The 19,973-nt window shown below is 41.7% G+C and overlaps 2 protein-coding genes across 2 annotated transcripts; both read left to right on the plus strand.

The window, feature by feature from the left end:
- The first annotated feature begins 2,771 nt into the window (after nt 1–2,771).
- LOC130206686 (putative ferric-chelate reductase 1) lies at nt 2,772–14,444 on the plus strand. Its single transcript, XM_056434758.1, has 15 exons — nt 2,772–2,958; nt 3,669–3,805; nt 6,373–6,422; nt 6,547–6,688; nt 7,661–7,858; nt 8,838–8,939; nt 9,060–9,204; nt 9,975–10,082; nt 10,369–10,484; nt 11,192–11,278; nt 12,415–12,506; nt 13,336–13,394; nt 13,512–13,655; nt 14,219–14,238; nt 14,314–14,444. Exons 1-15 carry the CDS (start codon nt 2,772–2,774, stop codon nt 14,401–14,403), a joined length of 1,677 nt encoding a protein of 558 aa, XP_056290733.1. The 3' UTR covers nt 14,404–14,444.
- A 1,286-nt stretch (nt 14,445–15,730) lies between these two features.
- Nucleotides 15,731–19,043, plus strand: LOC130206658 (uncharacterized). Its single transcript, XM_056434714.1, has 5 exons — nt 15,731–15,885; nt 16,925–17,033; nt 17,798–17,917; nt 18,059–18,137; nt 18,888–19,043. The coding sequence occupies exons 1-5, from the start codon at nt 15,788–15,790 to the stop codon at nt 18,977–18,979; spliced, it is 498 nt and encodes a 165-aa protein (XP_056290689.1). The 5' UTR covers nt 15,731–15,787; the 3' UTR covers nt 18,980–19,043.
- The last annotated feature ends 930 nt before the right edge of the window (nt 19,044–19,973 follow it).

The following is a 19,973-nucleotide window of genomic DNA, read 5'->3' on the forward strand; positions in this document are numbered from 1 at the left end:
AAATGCACGAACATGAAATAAAAAAGCGAGACGTAGTTTTAAAAAGCCTCAGATGAAGTAACTTTAGCTGAGAATACTGAATGTGTGACAACCAATATGCTTTACTGTGGAAACAATCCAGTGTCTTAAGGAGCAGTTTTTACCCACAAACTGAAGATAAATTAAACAAAAAGTGCAATTAAAAAAGATTCAAGTGAACAAAATGTGCTTTTTCTTTTTTCTTTAGTATGTAAATACTGAAAAACATTGTGCTTTATTAAAAAACAAACAGCGCTCTTCAATCTGATTTGTAAGAGTCTGGATGAATTAATAATGGCACAACTGGGGATGGTTTTTGCATTCAAAGTCAATGCACAGACCCGCATGGACTCCATGTCAGACTGAGGACAAAAGGTCAGATATCGTCCCAAAATAAATCAATGTGATTGTCTGATATTAAATTGACTAACACAGCTTTAGATGAGAGATGTAATATTTAAGAGTCCACATGTAATCCTCCTGTTGTGTTGCACTGCTGTAATACTGGCGCTAACCTTCATGAGGTCATTCTGTACGACTCCTCTTCTGGTTACTGTTGATTTAATTAATTGAAGTGGCTGTGGGACAGACGCGGTCTCTTCAGAGTACAACTCTGCTTCTGCCTCCTGCTCTGAGCTCTGGGTTGTCATGGGTTACATCCCCTCTGGCTGTGGGAGCACAGTCCAACTCCCCGGGCCCGTCTCTTGAGGCAGGTGGAGGTGTGTAGCAGGTGGAGGTGTGTAGCAGGTGGAGGTGTGTAGCAGGTGGAGGTGTGTAGCAGCACCGCCGGTCCATCTGAAGGACTGTCGGCTGCAGGTCACTGACAGAAAACTGTTAACACTTATATTTCCTCAACTTAACATATATATATATATATATATATATATGTGTATATATATATAACTTTAACTTTATTGAGTACACATAATGTATGTATGTTATATATAAATATATATATATATATAACATACATACATTATGTGTACTCAATAAAGTTATGAAGGGCATAAATAAGTGTATTTAGTTCCTTTAAAAAGGTGTTTACTGATCCTAAATAGAAAACATCACCTTCACTTTGGCCGTTGCTGTTATTATTAATACGGTTTACATTGTGGATTCATATTTTACTTGCAAAATACATTAAAGTGAAATGACATGTGATTACAGGGAGAGTCCATGACTTGCTGTTGTGTCCTGGTATCAGTTTCCTTTCCCCCGCTCCTCTCAGTAGTTACCACAAACAGAGCGGCTCATTGTCTCCAGTGGACTCTAGAGCAGCTTTGTGTTCGCGGTGCTCTCGGTTTCCTGCGGCTGCATTCAGAGAGCGATACGTGAGACCTCCATCACAACGGGCTGAGCGGCTCCTGGTGTCTGTCACCCCTCTGATGCAAGGCGACTGAAAATGACCTCATTCGTCAAAATGTAAATATTTAAGCAGCACGAATGAAGCGAATGAAGCGAATGAAACACATAAAACGAATGAAGAAAAAGGAAACAAATAAAGCGAATGAAGCGAATGGAGCGAATTAAGCAAATTAAGTGAATTAATCGAATGAAGCGAATTCAGCGAATTAAGCAAATTAAGCGAATTAAGCAAATTAAGTGAATGAAGCGAATGAAGCGAATGAAACACATAAAACGAATGAAGAAAAAGGAAACAAATAAAGCGAATGAAGCGAATGGAGCGAATTCAGCGAATTAAGCAAATTAAGCGAATGAAGCGAATTAAGCGAATTAAGCAAATTAAGCGAATTAAGGGAATTAAGCGAATGAAGCGAATGGAGGGAATGGAGGGAATGGAGGGAATGGCTAGAATGAAGCGAATAGCACGTCTGTGCTTTGCCTTTGCGTGGGATATACTCGCGGAAAAAAATAGCACCGTTCTGGAGACTCCTTAAACGTATAATTTTAAGCTGCTCACGATTTGGGCTCGGCTGCTCGCTTGCAGCCTTAGCATATTAGCTTAAACTTCCGCAACAAGTTAAGTTAATGTTTGTCCCCATATCGGCTTGGAAACAATTTTCAACTAAATACAATTAATTTGTACAGCCCAGAATCACACATTTGCCTTTGGAGAGCTTTACAGCATCATATATTGTTTCCTTAACCTGACATCGGAGGGAATAAAGGGTTCCACTACCTTACATACATGTTTCCTTTGATAATAGCCAACTTGATATAAGATAATACATATAAAGTATAGTTATAACATATATCTATTCATTTATGGAGCCGCTATGCAACTATTTCTCAATAAAAGCTGGCGTTAACAAATTAATGGACTCTGTTCACAGAAATGCTTCAGGGATTTTAACTTGGGAGGAAACACAGGAAGTGCTTTGGTAACAATAAATATTTTGATTTTTCTTCTTCCCATTCTACAGACATACACATTACAACTGTCACTATGAACATAAACAGTTCATTTTGTCTATATTTTCTGAGGAATGCAGCCGAGTTGCATCTGAGCTGAAAGCGCTCATTAATGAATGTTAAAATGTTGAATTTTTTGAGAATTGTTCTACAAATAAAATGACATTTGTAATGTTATTACAGAGAGAGTAAAGTAGTTTAAAAAAGATATCAGTTCATAACTGGTCAATGAACCGAGCAGGTGTGGATCTGTGCACCTGTCGTCTCCTCACAGTAACCCACATGTTCCTCCCCTTGCGTATTGTTTCCCTCAGACTCCACCCATCTGATCTCAGTAGCAGCATCATGTTCCTCTCGTCTCCGTTTTCACTTCCTCTGCGATGGAGCGTGTCGTGCTGCTGGTGCTGTGTGTCGCCCCTCTGGGTCGGTGCTACAGCTCCGGTGGAGTAACGGAGAGCTGCGAGGGCATGCGGCCCCAGCACTCTGGGCTGAGCCCGCAGACGGCACCGCCGCCCTTCACCGTCACAACCGACCATGTCAGCTACAGACCTGGAGACCAGGTGAAAGGTAAGCATCAGGATTATCTGAGCTGGATGTGGCCAGCTGCACTATTATGACGGTTCAAAGGGGATTATAGGCAGTTATGACACACACACACACACACACACACACACACACACACCATAAGTAGAGAGGTTATGACATCAACATATAGGTCACCCGGCAATCATCATTTCTATAATAGACAAAGAATAACAAAATTAAACCTTTTCGATTCGATTACTTGATGCTAAATTAAAGTTTCATTTCCACTAATTGCTGCTGATCTAGTTAATTATACCGTGGTGCTGATCTCTTTAATTTGTACTAAATTGAAGGTCTAATATTAGAAGAAGCTAGTTTCCATTGCAACTGGTCATCAGAGGCAGGTGGGGCATAGCGAGAATCAGAGAGATCTGTGCTTATTTATTTTGTTTTGCATATTATATAGAATAATAATGTATTACAATGATTGACAGAATAAAATACACAATACAATACAATTTTCAAATTCTTTCCATCGTTATCTCCAGCGGGCCTGGGGTCAGGTATGTGTTCAGTTGGATGTGTTTACTCACTCTTTCTATAGACAGTATTTTACCAGTGACGCCCTGCTTATTGCTTATTTGCTAATCTGATGTGGTGTGTTAAATGTTAAATTCAGTGTGCAGTGTCCTAGACTATCTTAATGAATTGTGTCTCTGAACACTGAGTTGTTGTGTTTTTCTTTTTCCCAGTTGAGATCCGGGCTCCAGCCTCCACACCGTTCATTGGTTTCCTGTTACAGGCCCGAGAGGTGGGGGGTCGGGCCCCTGTGGGCTCCTTCGCTCTGACAACAGGGGGCGCTCAGCTCCTCGCCTGCAGCCAGAGGCCTGTGAGTTCCCTCACACCTAGCATACAATACACCATGAGAAAAAAAATCCTGTTTGCTTACTTCTGCAATATTTATTCATTCTAAATTTCAATAATTATGACTCTTTCCAGCAGCGAGGAGTTTTTTTTCTTCTTCTTCAATTTGATCGAAGGTGTGATCTAGGGACTTATTTTGAGAACACATAACATTTGATTTACCATATCATACTACGCCATACACTAAAATACTGATATATTCCAATTTTCTGTGTTTCTAAATCTTCCATACACATGACATCAGTATGTACTTTCATGTAGAGAAAGCAATTTAATCTTTTTTTATTTTGTACAGCCCATAATCACACATTACAGATGAACCTCAGAGGAATCGGTACACATACGACATCCCTGTGAGGCGAGAAGGCACAAAGACTCAGTGGAAGAAGTAGAGATAGTAATGTTCAATGAAGAGATGTGAATTAGTCCAGAAGGAGAGAAAAAAGAGCTCATTGTATCCTAAGATGCAATATGGTCCTACAAGCTCCTTACGATATGATGGAGCATCACCAATCAAGGCTATTTAGGTGAGGAGAAGGATTTAAAATGTGATTCTTGATTTTACAGTGCAGAGCAGCTAATACAGTAGTCATGTGATCTCTGTTCTTAGTTTTAGTGAATACACAAGCTGCAGCATTCTGGATCAACTGGAGGGACCTAAGAGACTTATTAGAGCAGCCTGATAATAAGGAGTTGACTTAAGAGACTTATTAGAGCAGCCTGATAATAAGGAGTTGACTGAAGAGACTTATTAGAGCAGCCTGATAATAAGGAGTTGACTTAAGAGACTTATAGAGCAGCCTGATAATAAGGAGTTGACTTAACCCTCCTGTTGCCTTAGGGTCATTTTGACCCGATTCAATGTTTCACCCTCCTGTTACCTTTATATTTACTAACATATTTTACCCTTTGGGTTCAATTTGACACCAGCAATTAAAACCTCCAGAAAATTATTAGAATTAATATTGTTTTCCAAGTTTAAGTGTGAGGCACTTTATGTTTGTTTGTTGACTACCGAAAGAACACCGACATTAAACATTGAATTAACCCTAAGGCGGCAGGAGGGTGTAATATTGATTCGGGTCAAATTGACCCTAAAGCAACACAAGGGTTAAGAGACTTATAGAGCAGCCTGATGATAAGGAGTTGACTTGAGAGACTTATAGAGCAGCCTGACAATAAGGAGTTGACTTCAGAGACTTATAGAGCAGCCTGATAATAAGGAGTTGACTTATGAGACTTATTAAAGCAGCCTGATAATAAGGAGTTGACTTAAGAGACTTATTAGAGCAGCCTGATAATAAGGAGTTGACTTAAGAGACTTATAGAGCAGCCTGATAATATTGAGTTGACTTAAGAGACTTATTAGAGCAGCCTGATAATAAGGAGTTGACTTAAGAGACTTATAGAGCAGCCTGATAATAAGGAGTTGACTTCAGAGACTTATAGAGCAGCCTGATAATAAGGAGTTGACTTCAGAGACTTATAGAGCAGCCTGATAATAAGGAGTTGACTTCAGGGACTTATTAAAGCAGCCTGATAATAAGGAGTTGACTTAAGAGACTTATTAGAGCAGCTGATAATAAGGAGTTGACTTAAGACACTTATTAGAGCAGCCTGATAATAAGGAGTTGACCTAAGAGACTTATTAGAGCAGCCTGATAATAAGGAATTAAGGAAGTAACAAACATCTGAACCAGTTTTTCTGCATCTTTTTGAGACAAGATGTTCCTGTTTTTTGAAATGTTATGTAGGTGAAAAAATGCAGTCCTTGAAATGTTCTTTACGTGGGAGTTAAAGGACAAGTCCTGATCAAAGATAACAGAGATTCTTTACAGTGGTGTTGGATTTCAGGGCAATGCCGTCTACAGACACCACATCACCAGATCATTGATCTCTGAGGTGTTCAGAGTAAAATAACTTTAGTTTTGTATGAGTTCATCATCAGGAAGTTGCAGGTCATCATGTTTTATGTCTTTAAGACATGCTTGGTTTATTCAAGTTCAGGCAGGGTCAATCAAACCTGGGAGGTCAGTCCTGATGGCAAACAGATCCCGAAGGGTAGGCAGAGAATCCAAAGTCGAAAACAGGCAGTGTCAGAACAGGCAGATAAGGGATAGTAATCAGTAATCACGCTGGAGAGCTCGGCTGTAACACACGAGAACATCTGACAGGGAACACGTGCAGGGTCAGGCTGATAATGAGGGTCGGGGTGCAGGTGGGATGGGCGTGGGGAACCAGGGGAAGGGAATGAGAGCTGGTGCTGCTCAGTGGTCTGACTATCAGACCATCAAGAGGAAAGTCTTCAGTCTCCATGAGGTGGCTGTGTCTGCCTCCAGGACTGAAGGTGGAGCTGGTTCCATAACATAGGAGGAGCTTGATAACTGATGACCTCATTTTCTCTTGTTCTGTATGAATGTGTGTGTGTGTGTGTGTGTGTGTGTGTGTGTGTGTGTGTGTGTGTGTGTGTGTGTGTGCCTCCAGAACTCGGCTGTATCCCACACGTCGGGTTCTGATAAGACCTCCGTTCAGTTGACTTGGAGATCAGAAGCATCAGAAGTCATGAAGCCGATTCAGTTCCAGTAGGAGTGAATTCATTTAGATTTTTTTTCATTCCTTTTTATAAATATGAGTTTTTACTCTGCATAACATGGATGTGTTTCCACCTTGGTTCATGTCACCTGACTGGCTGGTGGTTCTCTGCAGTGCGTCCTTTGTGCAGAACTTCAGGACCTTCTGGGTCGATGTCACGAGCCCCTCCATGAACTCCACTCATAACTACAGTGGAGGATCTACACCCCCTCCCACGCCTCAGACAACCACAACCTATCGACCTGCACCACCTGTTGTGAGTAACTGATGATGAGGAACAAAGTGAAACTAACAGGGACGAACTAGCAAAGCAGAACGATGACAACCACACAACACACACTCGGTTTAGAGGTAGTTCAGAGGTTTACATTGACTTGCTCTTGAATGTGGGTAAACTTTGGGGTAAGACATGGGTATCTTGGGTATTGTAGGGTTGTAAAGCTGCATTTCTGGGACCCTCCGCCCACCCTCCCAACGTCCCAGTGTGACATTTTAAGGAGAGGGCTTCCTCTGAGTTTTTGATCAATGCTCAGAAGGGATTTGGTCATCTGGCAAGGGGCCAAGCACCTCATTCCAGAACAGTAGTCTCAATGAGTTCCAGGAACTTTGTGTTATTAAAAGAAAATGTCACACTGCAATTTATATGATGTATCCATCCAGCTGAACACCATTATCTGTATACTTTTTAAGGTAGGGAGGGGGGGGGGGGGGGCTCTCAGGCTGTGTGAAACGAATATAATAAAGTTGCACATCAAATTGAACAGCAGAATCCGTGCTACAAGAATAGCTACGGTTAAGTATTAATAATATACCGATGCTTGGGTAGTGGCTTGCATCGTCTTGATACTGACACGAGGAACCTTCAGCGTCTGTCTGAGACGTAACATCATCATCATTGTTGCCTTTTTAAAGTGCTATTCAAATCAAATGTATCTTGATATAATCTAATTAATGTAATGTACCCACCCGCGTCGTGATTAGACACTCAAACCCACAAACATAGGGTTAAGAGCAAGACGCTCTATAAAGGCAGGCGGGAGGAGTGATGGAAGGGGAAAATCAAACACGGATACGTGTGTTCCTGTACAGTTAGGTATTTAGTTATGTAATACGATGTCAATTGGCGCTTTGCCACATGCAGTTACATTCGTACATTGAACCTAAGCATCAACTCACTTCCCGAAAGCATCTCCCTGATTATATGAATATGTTTGTCTTTTTCCTGCAGGGGAGCATCACCAGTGCAGCCTGCGGCGTCACCAAGCTGTGTTTCAGTCAGCCGGCCAGCTGTGACCCTGCAGCCAACAGTAAATGTTACTTCATGTCAGCCGTGGCGTTGTCACCAACCGCTGCAGCCGTCCGCTACGAGATGACAGGTCCGTCTGATGGATACGTCTCTTTTGGATTTTCAGATGATCAGATGATGGTAACGTGAAGACAAGATGCTTCATTCAATGTCATTCATTATTCATGTTTTGTCAAAATTCTAACAAAGACTTTACTCGCTTGACTATTTGTGGTTTATTCGCATCATTCGCTTCATTCGCGCCTTAGAGGGGGCGGGGCTTATCTCCGTGGCTTTACTCCAGTGCCTTTCCTTCATTCACCACGGATGAGCTAACCACTATTTCTGCTTCATACTTGTTGAGGACATCCTACAAACGTCGGAACATCTACCGCACTCGTGTTTGTGTTCATAACACTAATATCATATATGTATATATTTATAAATATGCGTCAATTGCAACCATTCGCATCTGTGCATTGACTGCATGAGATCTACTCCCGCGAATACTACTTCATACTTTTTATGTACATATATATAAATCTTATATACAGTCCCGCACTTCATGTTTGATTTCATCTTGTGGATACGTAGCGACACATTCTAAAGACAAAGGAATGCATTGCACACATCAATGAACAATGGGAGGCATCATGCAGATGTAGAGTTATGGTTAAAAGCAAGTATTGTGTAGCTAACTTGCTCAATTTTCTCTGTAAGAATGAAAATGTATAATTTAGTCATATGCCATCGATCCAAACACCGGAAATGATGGATGGTTGTTGGACGGTCTGGCAGTTTACCCAAATTTAAAGTTCTTTGGGTTTTCATTTCAGTGAGTGATACTTTCTAAATAACTTTCACCGACTTCAGGAAAAAATGGCCAAAAAAAATGTTTTATTGAATACAATGACATCAGATCATAAATGCCTTAGTGATTACATGTCTCCTTCTTTAGGCCCTGTCTGATAAACCAGGATGGGCATATCGTTTTTTCTGTCTATTTTCCATTTTTCCATTTTTTATTTGCGTTGATTGTTTGAAAGTTGCGTGTGTTCGACATTTCTGTCACTTCCGATAAAAGCCTTCAGGTCGTCTCGTCGTCTCGGTCCGTCTGCAGGGAAGCGATGACATCTATATTTGTGGCGTTGGCGGTGACGGAGCGGTGCGACTGCAGCGTTCTTTCTCAACGGGACGGACGACTCCACGAGCGATTCCTCTGGTAACGAAGTTCATCTGATACCAGCAAGTAGAAAGTCACAATCCTGCTGGTCGGATTGTGAAACTGCACGTTTTAATGGATTCAACTCGATTTCAAAAATGATATCTCACCGTCCACCAGGGTAATGTGTCCGACGTGAGAGCGTCGTTGCTGGATGGGGTGATCAGCTGTTCCTTCACCTCCAGGAACATCGTCTCTACTCAGAGGACCACTGGCTTCAACAACACCTACTACCTCCTGTTTGCCCATGGACCCAACAGCAATGGTAATTTAGACTTAATTACTTGAAGGACCTCCAAACTTTATGCCACGTGGGAGAAAAAGGTATATAATTTATGAGTCCATGAGTCTTTTCAATCCGAAGCCTTTTAGTTTCTACTAAATTGGTAAATGGACTCTACTTGTATAGCACTTTTCTAGTCTTCGGACCAATCAAGGAGCTTTAATACTACTTGTCATCATTCACCCATGCATAGACTGATGTCTACCATACATGGTGCCACCTGCTTATCAGGAGTAACCAACCATTCATTCACTTGGGGCCAAGTGTCTTGTCCTTGGACACATCGACATGGGCTAGCAGAGCCGGGGATCAGACCACCGATCCTCTGATTGAAGGAGGGCCTGCTCCACCACTGAGCCACAGTCGCCCCCTAAAGATGTGCATCTTTAAAAACAACTCACGAAAATTCAGTTTCCACCTGGAAGTTACTCGTATTTGAGTCCCGGGAATATTTTTCATGGAACCAAAAGGTTTCTTCCGCTAATTGTTGCACAGAAGTTTAAAGAATAGGAAACTGAGGGAGGCCGCCAGCACGGATAAAACATCATTGTTACCCATCTACTGACCATCAGTGATATTGGTGAGAAGAAGACAAACAGCTTTACATCTCCACCAAATCCATCACGCCCGCTACCTTTGGATATTCAAAATGCTGCTGCTGTTGCCTCTTCATTGAATGATTATTCTAAAGGTCAACAAATAACGAGAAGCAGATTATTCAGTCCTGATTGTTTTGTGCATCTCTCTCACAGGACAAATCCAGTTCCATACAGGTACCTTCATCAGCTCTGACAAAGTAGACGTCTCCAGACCCCGGATCGTCAGCAAAGCCGGTTGGCCTCATATCATCAAAGCGCACGGTGAGATCCGGTCCAGAGCCATGTCGGCAGAAGTACTGCAGAACAATAGAAGTAAAAGTAGAACAATGGCATGGCAGGAGGCACAGACAAGGAGGAGTTAGGACCAATGAGGTCGGCCTTTGAGGCAGGAGGCACAGACAAGGAGGCATTAACCACCGTGTAAATGTATCCTCACCGCATAGATCTCTAATTCTCTTGACTAGTTTTAAAAATGGATTTGATTGCTATGTCTGCTATGAAGGTGGTGTTTTGTATTGCAGCATTACAACATTAAATTGTGTTTCAGGGGCACTGATGCTGACAGCCTGGATGACACTTGGATCACTGGGAATGATGGTGGCCCGATATCTGAAGAGGTTGACCAAAAGACAGAAACTGTGTGGCAAAGACGTCTGGTTTCTGGTGAGACTCAGAAACTACATGTACATGTGCTATAGAAAAACATTTGTATGTATCCCATATTTCATCAGGTTGTTTTATTTATTCTCATAGAGAGACGAGAATCACACATTTGGAAAACCAACGACAAAATAATATCAATTATAAAATTAAGTAATCAACATATGAAGACAGACATTGTAAAAGTATTCAAGTATTCGAATGTACGCTGATGATGCAGTGATTTATTTACATGCAAAGAACAAAGAAAGAAAACAAGTTCAAGTCCACAATGACAAATGTAACTAAATGGCTTTCATGTCTTAATTATTTAGGATGTTTTATTGATTCTAATCTCTCTTTTTAAAATTAGGTAAATATACGGTTTTAATATGTAACCTCATGAATTTCAGATACCGTACAATGCGGACTATAAAGCACAATGCACCCTTTTTTATGGTGCATCTACTAAAAAAATAAAAAATAGTATTAAATCTTAAACCAGACACCGCGGATTATACAACGCTAATTTAGCTAACCATCTAACGATGGACTCGTTGATTCCAAATGCTGCAGCTAGTTTTCCTTTTTCAATGGCATTGTAGTAACAGCCTTTGGAGAGCTTCGTACACACCGTCCCTCTCCCAGGTGCAGTTGACCTTGCACGACCTCTGAGCTCTTCCTGTGTTCAGCTTGTGCTGATAACGTTTCACTTTGTTTTTCCTCTCCAGGTCCACGTTGCGGTGATGAGTGTGGCAATAGCAGCCACAGCCATCGCCTTCATCCTCTCCTTCTCGTACGCCAAAGCCTGGTCTGGGGTCAGTGTAACGCAGCAATCAACTCCTTTGCAGCCTCCTGCTGTATTTGTTTTGCAGATGTCGGGATGGAGGTCGTTGTCCTGGCAACAAGGTGTCAGGGCTTTGAACTACTCTGTATCGGTCCCTTTTAAGCCATCGGTAATCGGGCCGGCGGGGCAGATTTAACTAGGTTGTTCGAAGTGAGAGTTGTCAACAGGGAGAACTTTAGAGGGCCGAGCACGCGGCCCTGAGGGACCCCCGTTTTGAGGAGATGATGATGTGGAGATGCCTATCAGCTTCTGGTCTGTAAGGAAGGTCAGGATCCAAACAAAGAAGGCGGCGCGTTGTTCTGGGTCTCTGAACTTGATGCCGAGCTTGAGCGCACAACAATATTGATGCTGACTCAGTGTATGAGCATCATTCTGTGGAAGGCTCGGTCGATGGCATCATGTGTTCATCGGTTTTGCCTGTATGCAAATTGGAATGGGTCATAAGAGCATACCTGGATCTCCTGAGCTGATAGCGTTGTAATCGTCAGCTCATGTTTTGATTTTTGATCTTCTTCTGATTTTAGAAAACGTACATCCAAAAATGGTCCATCGATGTTATTACCCATGAAGCTAATGCCTGCATCTGTACATCTTTCTGAGCTGTTGATGATATACTGGCAGAACTTTCTCTGGCTGGCGTTTGTTACGCCACAGGAGGAAGCAACGTCAACTCCCTCTGGAGGTCATAAAGACGGCATCCGGCCATGATGGTGCTGGTTTACCGACTGGATTCAAGCTAACGGTTGACTCAGGTTCCGTCTCTCGGAGCCGCCGCGAAACTCTTCACGTAACAAAGTCGGGAGGACGATGCAAGGGTGCAAGTTATTTTTTGGTTTCTGCTTCTTTGGATATAATATAATCAATCAAAATGCACACGCACCATGGACGTGTTATTGACAGGCCCTGGAGGCAGCTGCATCTTTGAAGTGTCTATTGTTGCTGTGCAATGACATGTCTTGATTAGATTTAAGTTAGATGCACTTTAGTGTTACGCTTATTTTCTCCAAATATTCCTCAAATACCGGTCGCAGATATGTCTTTGAGCAATTTGAAGTGATCGTTAACGTCATGGTACATGTTGGTTGATATCAGTGTTTCTGTTTTTAGGGAGCCCATCCTGTGTTGGGCTGCCTGGTTCTGATTCTCTCATTCCTCCAGCTCTTGCTGGCTGTGTTGCGTTGTGGACCTCAACATCCCCGGTTAGGTTCATTGCATCACATTGTGTGTGTTTGATTCAATAAATCCGTAAATCTATCGAAATAGGCCAAGAGCAATCAGTGTTCTGCTCACTCGGTGCCCCTATGAGTAAGATAAAGACACGTTAACACAGAAACACATGTTAATGGTCATAAAAAGAGACTTTGCCCTTTAAACATACATGAGACAAAATAAAACATACAGTGGGTACGGAAAGTGTTCAGACCCTTTTAAAATGTTCACTTTTTGTTTCATTGCAGCCATTTGCTAAAATCAAAAAAAGTTCATTTTATTTCTCATTAATGTAAGTCAGGACCCCATCTGGACAGAAAAAAACAGAAATGTAGAATTTTGTAAAAATATATTAAAAAGGAAAAACTGAAATATCACATGGTCCTAAGTATTCAGACCCTTTGCTCAGTGTTGAGTAGAAGCCCATTGAGCTCGTCCAGCCAGGCGTCTTCTTGGGAATGATGCAACAAGTTTTTGTGATATTTCAGTTTTTCTTTTTTAATAAATTTGCAAACATTTCTACATTTCTGTTTTTTCCTGTGAAGATGGGATGCAGAGTGAACCATGAGAAATAAAATGAACTTTTTTGATTTTAGAAAATGGCTGCAATGAAACAAAGAGGGAACATTTTAAAGGGGTCTGAATACTTTACTGTAGCTATAATTAAAAACAATGTATAACGAACCATTATAATTAATTTAATCACGCTCGGAGGCGCCCACACAAACAGCCTAAAAGAGCAATAGATAAGCAATAAATAAGCATTTAAAAACCTCGATGACAGATGGTTTGATATATTTTTTCTCTTCTCTTTCACAGACGGTTCCTGTTCAACTGGTTTCACGCTTTAAACGGAATGTGTATAAAAGTTTTAGCTGGTAAGCTTTTGTCTTGCATTAAGAAAGTAAATCAATAAAGATATTCTACCAACACCCTAAAGGTTCCTTTCTACAGTATTCTTTTTAAATGCTCTGTTTTTTTGTGACCTCACACAGTTGCAGCCATATTCACAGGCCTGCAGCTGATTGACAGCAGTCTGGACAAATGGTTGATGAGAGTGATGGGGGGTCTGGTTGGCTGGGACGCGCTGGGCTTCATTCTGTTGGAAGTGCTCTTAAAGTGGAGGTTGAACAGCGCAGGTGAGGGTGAAGGTTCCACGAGAGATGTTCGTTATCATCATAATATATTGAAAAAGTTCGCTTATTCAGAAACTGTGTAATTTATATACAATCTAACAGTTTTAAATGTATTTATTGTGAACGTGTTTACAGTTTATTTCCGGTTGCGGTGTACAGTCTGTGAATGACATCGTCTGACGGGTGGTAAACACGGGCTGAAGCTGTTGCCTAGCAACTGGGGGATGGAGGGGGCACAAGTATCGCGATATTTTGCTCGGCGACATTGTATCACATTGACATCGTATTGATCTTTTTATTATTCAAACAATTAACATTGCAATTAGAGATGTCTGGAGTAACAAGATGTACATTTTAATTTAAATTTAAAAAAGAGTACTTTGAAGAGCTTGGAAACAGGAAGTGCTTTTACTTTGAAGACAGGAAGTAATGATACGCGCTGTTGCAGTTTGTGTCTTTTTTGACTACACGTACACAAATATGTACTACTATATTTACTACTACTAATATTGTATGATAAGTATACTACAGCAGGTTAAATTAATCTATTTTTCTTTGTATTTCAGATGTTTTGGGATCTAAATTGGTAAGAATGAAAAGTCTAAACAACAATAAAGAAACAGTTCCATGCTGCTGATTTTAACTTTCTTTGTATTTTCAGACAACAGTTGATGTTGTTTTGGTGGTTCTGTTCTTCCTGGGAAATTTGACCTTTTTGGTGACGCTGCTGGTTGGAATCGGAAAGGCATAATGACAACAACAACAACAACAACAACCACTACCTGAGCATTTCAAAATATTCTATACATATAATTTGCCAAATTCATAATCATTATTTTTTAAAGAAAATGTTGTATTTATTCATAAGATTTACCCTGTTTTGTAGTTTTATAACTTAATTAAAATCATGAATGATGATAAGATCTGTTTTTATAAGAATATTGTTATATGTGAATATTATATTAATAAAAACTTGGACTTACCATTTGTAAGTGCCTGAAACCAAACAAAGTTATGATTCTTTAAAACCATTTTACCCAACTTTGAACAATTATAACTTATTTCTTAGTTTTTTATGATTAAAAATTATATTTATTGATTTTTTGTGTATACCTACCTATGGTACAGACACACAGATAGGACACATACAACAAAGAATACAAATAAAACGTTATTAAATTATCTAAATTATGGGGGCACCCCCCCCCCCCTCCCCTCCCCCCTCTCCTCGTGACATCAGGGGCAACATTATGTTCTTCCTGAGGCAGCTGAGGAAATTCAACCTGCCAGGGAAGATGATGGTACAGTTCTACACGGCCATCGTTGAGTCCATCATCTGCTCCTCCATCACCGTCTGGCACCCTGCAGCCACAGCCAAAGACAAGCGCAGGCTGCAGAGCATCATCCGCTCGGCCGAGAGGGTTATCGGCTGCAGTCTGCCTTCCCTCCAGGTCCTGTTCACTTCCAGGTCACTGAAGCGGGCCAGAAAGATTGTCGCCGACCCCTCCCACCCTGGACACTCCTGTTCGAGTCCCTCGGGAGGAGGCCCTCGGAGAGGCTGTGTCCATCATGACCACGACCTCCCGCCACACCAATAGCTTTTTCCCGACGGCGGTCGGGCTCATCAATGAGCCCCAGAGCAGACTGGCTGACACCACCAGGACTACCAGCTCTTCTTCCACCTTCCTCTCTCCTCCTTCTTCCGCTCCTTCCTCTTCCTCCTCCTCCCTCTTCCTCCGACTCCTCCTCCCTCCTTGCGTTGATTGTTGTTTGTCATGTCCAAATGTTGCACCTTCCACCAAAAAAAATTCCTCGTTTGTTTGTGAAAACATTCATTCTTTGGCAATAAACCTGTTTCTGATTCTGATTCTGATTCTGATATTTATCAGGGGCAGTTTTGCCCTCGTGTGTTTCCTGAGCTGGCCCCCTAGTGGTGGAGACCGGAAGTCTCACTAGCGGATGAACAGAGTCGCTGTGTCTCCTCTCTTTATTAAATCTTCCTCTGAAGTCAATTAGATTGGAGTCCGTTTCCTCATTATAAAGCACATGAGCGTCCTGTGACGCGCAGTCAGCTCAACTTTCTTTGTATTTTCTGTTTTAAATTCCGTCAGAACCGTCCTGAGTCCGCTGGAGAGATGCGAGCCGAGCGCTGGTTGGCGGCCCTGCTCCTCACGGTCGGTTCTGCTGGGTTCTGCTGCGCAGGCCCGCTCCACGCCCAGTGCCAGGTGGAATGGTACGTTGGATTCATATTGAACTTTGATAGAAGATGTGATGTGTTTGATTTTCATAGCAAAACTATAATATTGCATAACTCACAAAACGTAGAAGGATTTATGAAACAGCCTTTTATTAATGTATGATTATTTATTGATTGTATAAAACATTTTGAGTCTGTAGCTTTCATCCTAAATTCACCAAAAGGTCAGCATCAGGAATGACAGACAGTAGAAGACAAGTTCTAGCCTCGTCTTCAGTATTTAATAAGTTTATATTGAGCTGTTGATTCAAGTTGTTGTGATATTTCATAATGTTCCTCTTTTATCAAAGATGTGGACATTTCTGAAGTGTCCAGTCAAAATCACTAAGTATGTGTTTAAGAACATGTTGTGAATACTTTAATTGACCAATCACATCACAGAGCAGGCCCTTTATTTTGTTAATTTAATTAGTTAAACTTTTTTCAAGCATTTTAACTGATTTAGGACATCTTGACATTATATTTTTAGAGAATAGAAACAGGTGAAAAAAAATTATATAATTGTGCAGCTTTTCTAAAATATGTTCTTTATTTTATTGGAAGATTAATAAATAAATAAAATATAATGCAACACATTTTAAATCAACAATGTAGACATGATGTTGTAAGTACTGTTCTCTCTACAGTACAGCTGTCATACAAAGATGTATTTGATTTATTTTATCTTATACCATTGTAAATGAAATGTTTACATTATTGCACAATGTTGACTGCTGATTGTTCTTGATTGTTGTTGTTGTTGTTGTTTTCGTTGTATGTCTAATGTACACAGCAGCCGCCAAGTCAAATTCTTTGTGTAGCAAATAAAAGTTTCTGATTCTGATTCTGATAGAAGTTGTAATATGACGTCATCTTTTCAAAGCCTTCATAATAAGCAGCACTCACAGCTAACCTCCAGTAGGTGGCGCCATTTCCTTTACAATTTGCAGTGTTGTTTCAAGACCACCAGGGATGGATGCACGTGGACGTAAACACGTTCAGGGACTTGATGTTGTTGTTGTTGTTCCTCGTGCAGGTACTTCCGGGTTCCATGCCGAGAGGTTCATGGATCTCTGGTCTCACAGATCAACAAGTGGAGAACCACGGCCGGCTGCACCATGGGGGGCCAGAGATGCCTGTACACGGTGTGTGTGTGTGTGTGTGTGTGTGTGTGTGTGTGTGTGTGTGTGTGTGTGTGTGTGTGTGTGTGTGTGTGTGTGTGTGTGTGTGTGTGTGTGTGTGTGTGTGTGTGTGTGTGTAGTGCTCTGTGGATGACAATAAGGGTCCCGAGTTTTTGACCCAGACTAAAACAATTTAGGCTTAATTACTTGAGGGGTCTCCGAACTTTATGCCACAAAAAAAGGTAAAGAGGTTGTGGGTTCATGAGTTTTTTCATTTCATCGATTTATCTTAATCTTAATCAGCAACTATCTTGTCAAGTTATAATAAAATACTATCAAGTCAACGCTTCTAGTTCACACTGAGTTTTGTGTTGCTTCATAAACTATATTGTGCAAAATGTTTATGTTCAGTTTATAATCTGCATATTTAATTCAGCATGTTTGAATTTGCTCCGATATATTCAAGGTCACAACGGAATGAGGCTTTAAAATGAAACTCTTACTTTTCCTCAAACGCCATCAACAGGTCAGCGTTTTCATAAATTCTGTTTAATATCTCAACATTGTTGAAATAAATCCATTTCACTCCCGAGACGATGCGTTCCACTGACTGTGGTCGACCTCTAGTGCCTCTAGCAAGCTGACCTTGACTTATCCATGTCGTGAAATGTGGGGACATTTAAATGGTTAATGGGTGTATTTAGTGCTTTTAGGTTCACATTCATCCATTCACCTTTCATTTAAGTTTCACTGGCTTTTAATCAAACATGACGTATTCTCTCCTGCAGCTGCAGTCGGCCTCCCTCCGCTTCATATCCGCCAAACACACGTCTCCGTTGCGGAGCGACGTGGACCACATCAACTTCCGGCTGGTCCCCTTCCACTTCTTCACTTCCTGTCACGTTTCGGTCGGTTCCCACTCCCATACCGCCTTCCCTTCCGTTCCTCACCGTCTGTTTCTTCTCAACCTCTCAATGTAAAGTCTCTCATGGTGTCTGTAACCACTCCCTGTCTCTTCCGGGTCTGATCCTGTGTCCCTCCGCCTGTAGGCCATGTCCGTCTCTCAGACCTGGTACGTTGTGAAAGACCACGGCGCCAACTACTGCAACCTCTACAACCTCATGGAAGGTAGGAGCCTCGGACTTTGACCTCCCTCTACTCTAGATGTGATGATCTGCATCGTCTTGAAGTCCTTCACCGGAAGTTCTGAAGCTGGAACACACGTTGTGTCATGTGTACATCATCATGCCATAGCATCATGCATCCAGCTGTCACTCAAGGCCTTATAGCAACCTTTCACAAAGCGGCTTTTGACATTACATTTACGTCCTTCCGGTAACAATCATTCAGACTATCGAAGCTTTTGAAGTTTTATCATCCCTCATATCTTGGCAAAGCACTCATTCCCGGTCACACCAGCATGTGGAGCGTCATGGAGGTATTGTCCCGTAGGCTCTTCTGAAGCAGGACCACAGCAGCAGTGCTCTTTAGTACCTCACTATTTGGTTTTCGTCTTCTGTGGTCAGGATTGTCACAGAATACGGTCACATGCTCCGTCTCAGATCTGTTGAGGGTAGAGTCAGATCGGGAGAGGACAAAATAAAAAGCTTTTTGAACCGGCAGCCCCGGGTTCAATTAGAACCAAGGCCCCTTGGCTGAAGGTCATCCCCTCTTTCTCTCACCTCCCCTCCCTGAAGACGTTCGGATATCGAGCACGAGGCCGTTACTTCAATGGAGACAGCAGTGTTGCACAATCCATGTGAAGAGAAGAGCTTTAAACATTATTCTGCAGCATTCAAACCATCAGTGTGTCTCAGTTCAGTCTCGTCTTCCTCTGTGGAAAGATCTCCTCATACTTGTGTCTTCTCTGTTGAACAGGAAGTGGTCTGACTGAAGCCGAAGGTTACAAAGAAGTCACGAGTGACTTCCTGTGTACCCAACGCTCTTCTGCCAACTGCACCGTCTACTGACTGAATATCGGGGATGACCGGAGAGCATCCAAGTGTATCGACAGTAATCTATTACAGGAGAGACGTGTTGCTTGTGTCGGTTTACCTGAACGAATAAATATATAATGAATACATTAATACATTATTCAGCCTTTTCATTTCATGTATTTGATACACAAAATACTTGACTCAGATATAACTCATAGTAATTAACCAGCTGTGGGTTAGGCCAAAGGTACCTGAACTACATCCCATAGATTATAGTGAAGACGTGTTGCCTTTAAGGTCTTGTTAGACCTTAGTCCTGATAGAGGACTCATCTCTGTCCTGGTCTTGTTAGACCTTAGTGTTGATAGAGGACTCATCTCTGTACTGGTCTTGTTAGACCGTAGTCCTGATAAAGGACTCATCTCTGTACTGGTCTTGTTAGACCTTAGTGCTGATAGAGGACTCATCTCTGTACTGGTCTAGTTAGACCTTAGTGCTGATAGAGGACTCATCTCTGTACTGGTCTTGTTAGACCTTAGTGCTGATAGAGGACTCATCTCTGTACTGGTCTTGTTAGACCTTAGTGCTGATAGAGGACTCATCTCTGTACTGGTCTTGTTAGACCTTAGTGCTGATAGAGGACTCATCTCTGTACTGGTCTTGTTAGACCTTAGTGCTGATAGAGGACTCATCTCTGTACTGGTCTTGTTAGACCTTAGTCCTGATAAAGGACTCTCTGTACTGGTCTTGTTAGACCTTAGTGCTGATAAAGGACTCATCTCTGTACTGGTCTTGTTAGACCTTAGTCCTGATAAAGGACTCATCTCTGTACTGGTCTTGTTAGACCTTAGTCCTGATAAAGGACTCATCTCTGTACTGGTCTTGTTAGACCTTAGTTCTGATAAAGGACTCATCTCTGTACTGGTCTTGTTAGACCGTAGTCCTGATAAAGGACTCATCTCTGTACTGGTCTTGTTAGACCGTAGTCCTGATGAAGGACTCATCTCTGTACTGGTCTTGTTAGACC

The sequence above is a fragment of the Pseudoliparis swirei genome, chromosome 16 (assembly GCF_029220125.1).
Source record: "Pseudoliparis swirei isolate HS2019 ecotype Mariana Trench chromosome 16, NWPU_hadal_v1, whole genome shotgun sequence".
Classification (NCBI taxonomy): domain Eukaryota; kingdom Metazoa; phylum Chordata; class Actinopteri; order Perciformes; family Liparidae; genus Pseudoliparis; species Pseudoliparis swirei.

What these genes read in the sequence shown, in the direction of transcription:
- LOC130206686 (XM_056434758.1), top strand. Translation starts at nt 2,772, where the DNA reads ATGGAGCGTGTCGTGCTGCTGGTGCTGTGTGTCGCCCCTCTGGGTCGG. An exon ending in ATCGACCTGCACCACCTGTT is followed by an intron (nt 6,689 to 7,660) that starts GTGAGTAACTGA and finishes TTTTTCCTGCAG; the next exon opens with GGGAGCATCACCAGTGCAGC. An exon ending in CTCCACGAGCGATTCCTCTG is followed by an intron (nt 8,940 to 9,059) that starts GTAACGAAGTTC and finishes ACCGTCCACCAG; the next exon opens with GGTAATGTGTCCGACGTGAG.
- LOC130206658 (XM_056434714.1), top strand. Translation starts at nt 15,788, where the DNA reads ATGCGAGCCGAGCGCTGGTTGGCGGCCCTGCTCCTCACGGTCGGTTCT. An exon ending in GCCCAGTGCCAGGTGGAATG is followed by an intron (nt 15,886 to 16,924) that starts GTACGTTGGATT and finishes TTCCTCGTGCAG; the next exon opens with GTACTTCCGGGTTCCATGCC. An exon ending in CCTCTACAACCTCATGGAAG is followed by an intron (nt 18,138 to 18,887) that starts GTAGGAGCCTCG and finishes TCTGTTGAACAG; the next exon opens with GAAGTGGTCTGACTGAAGCC.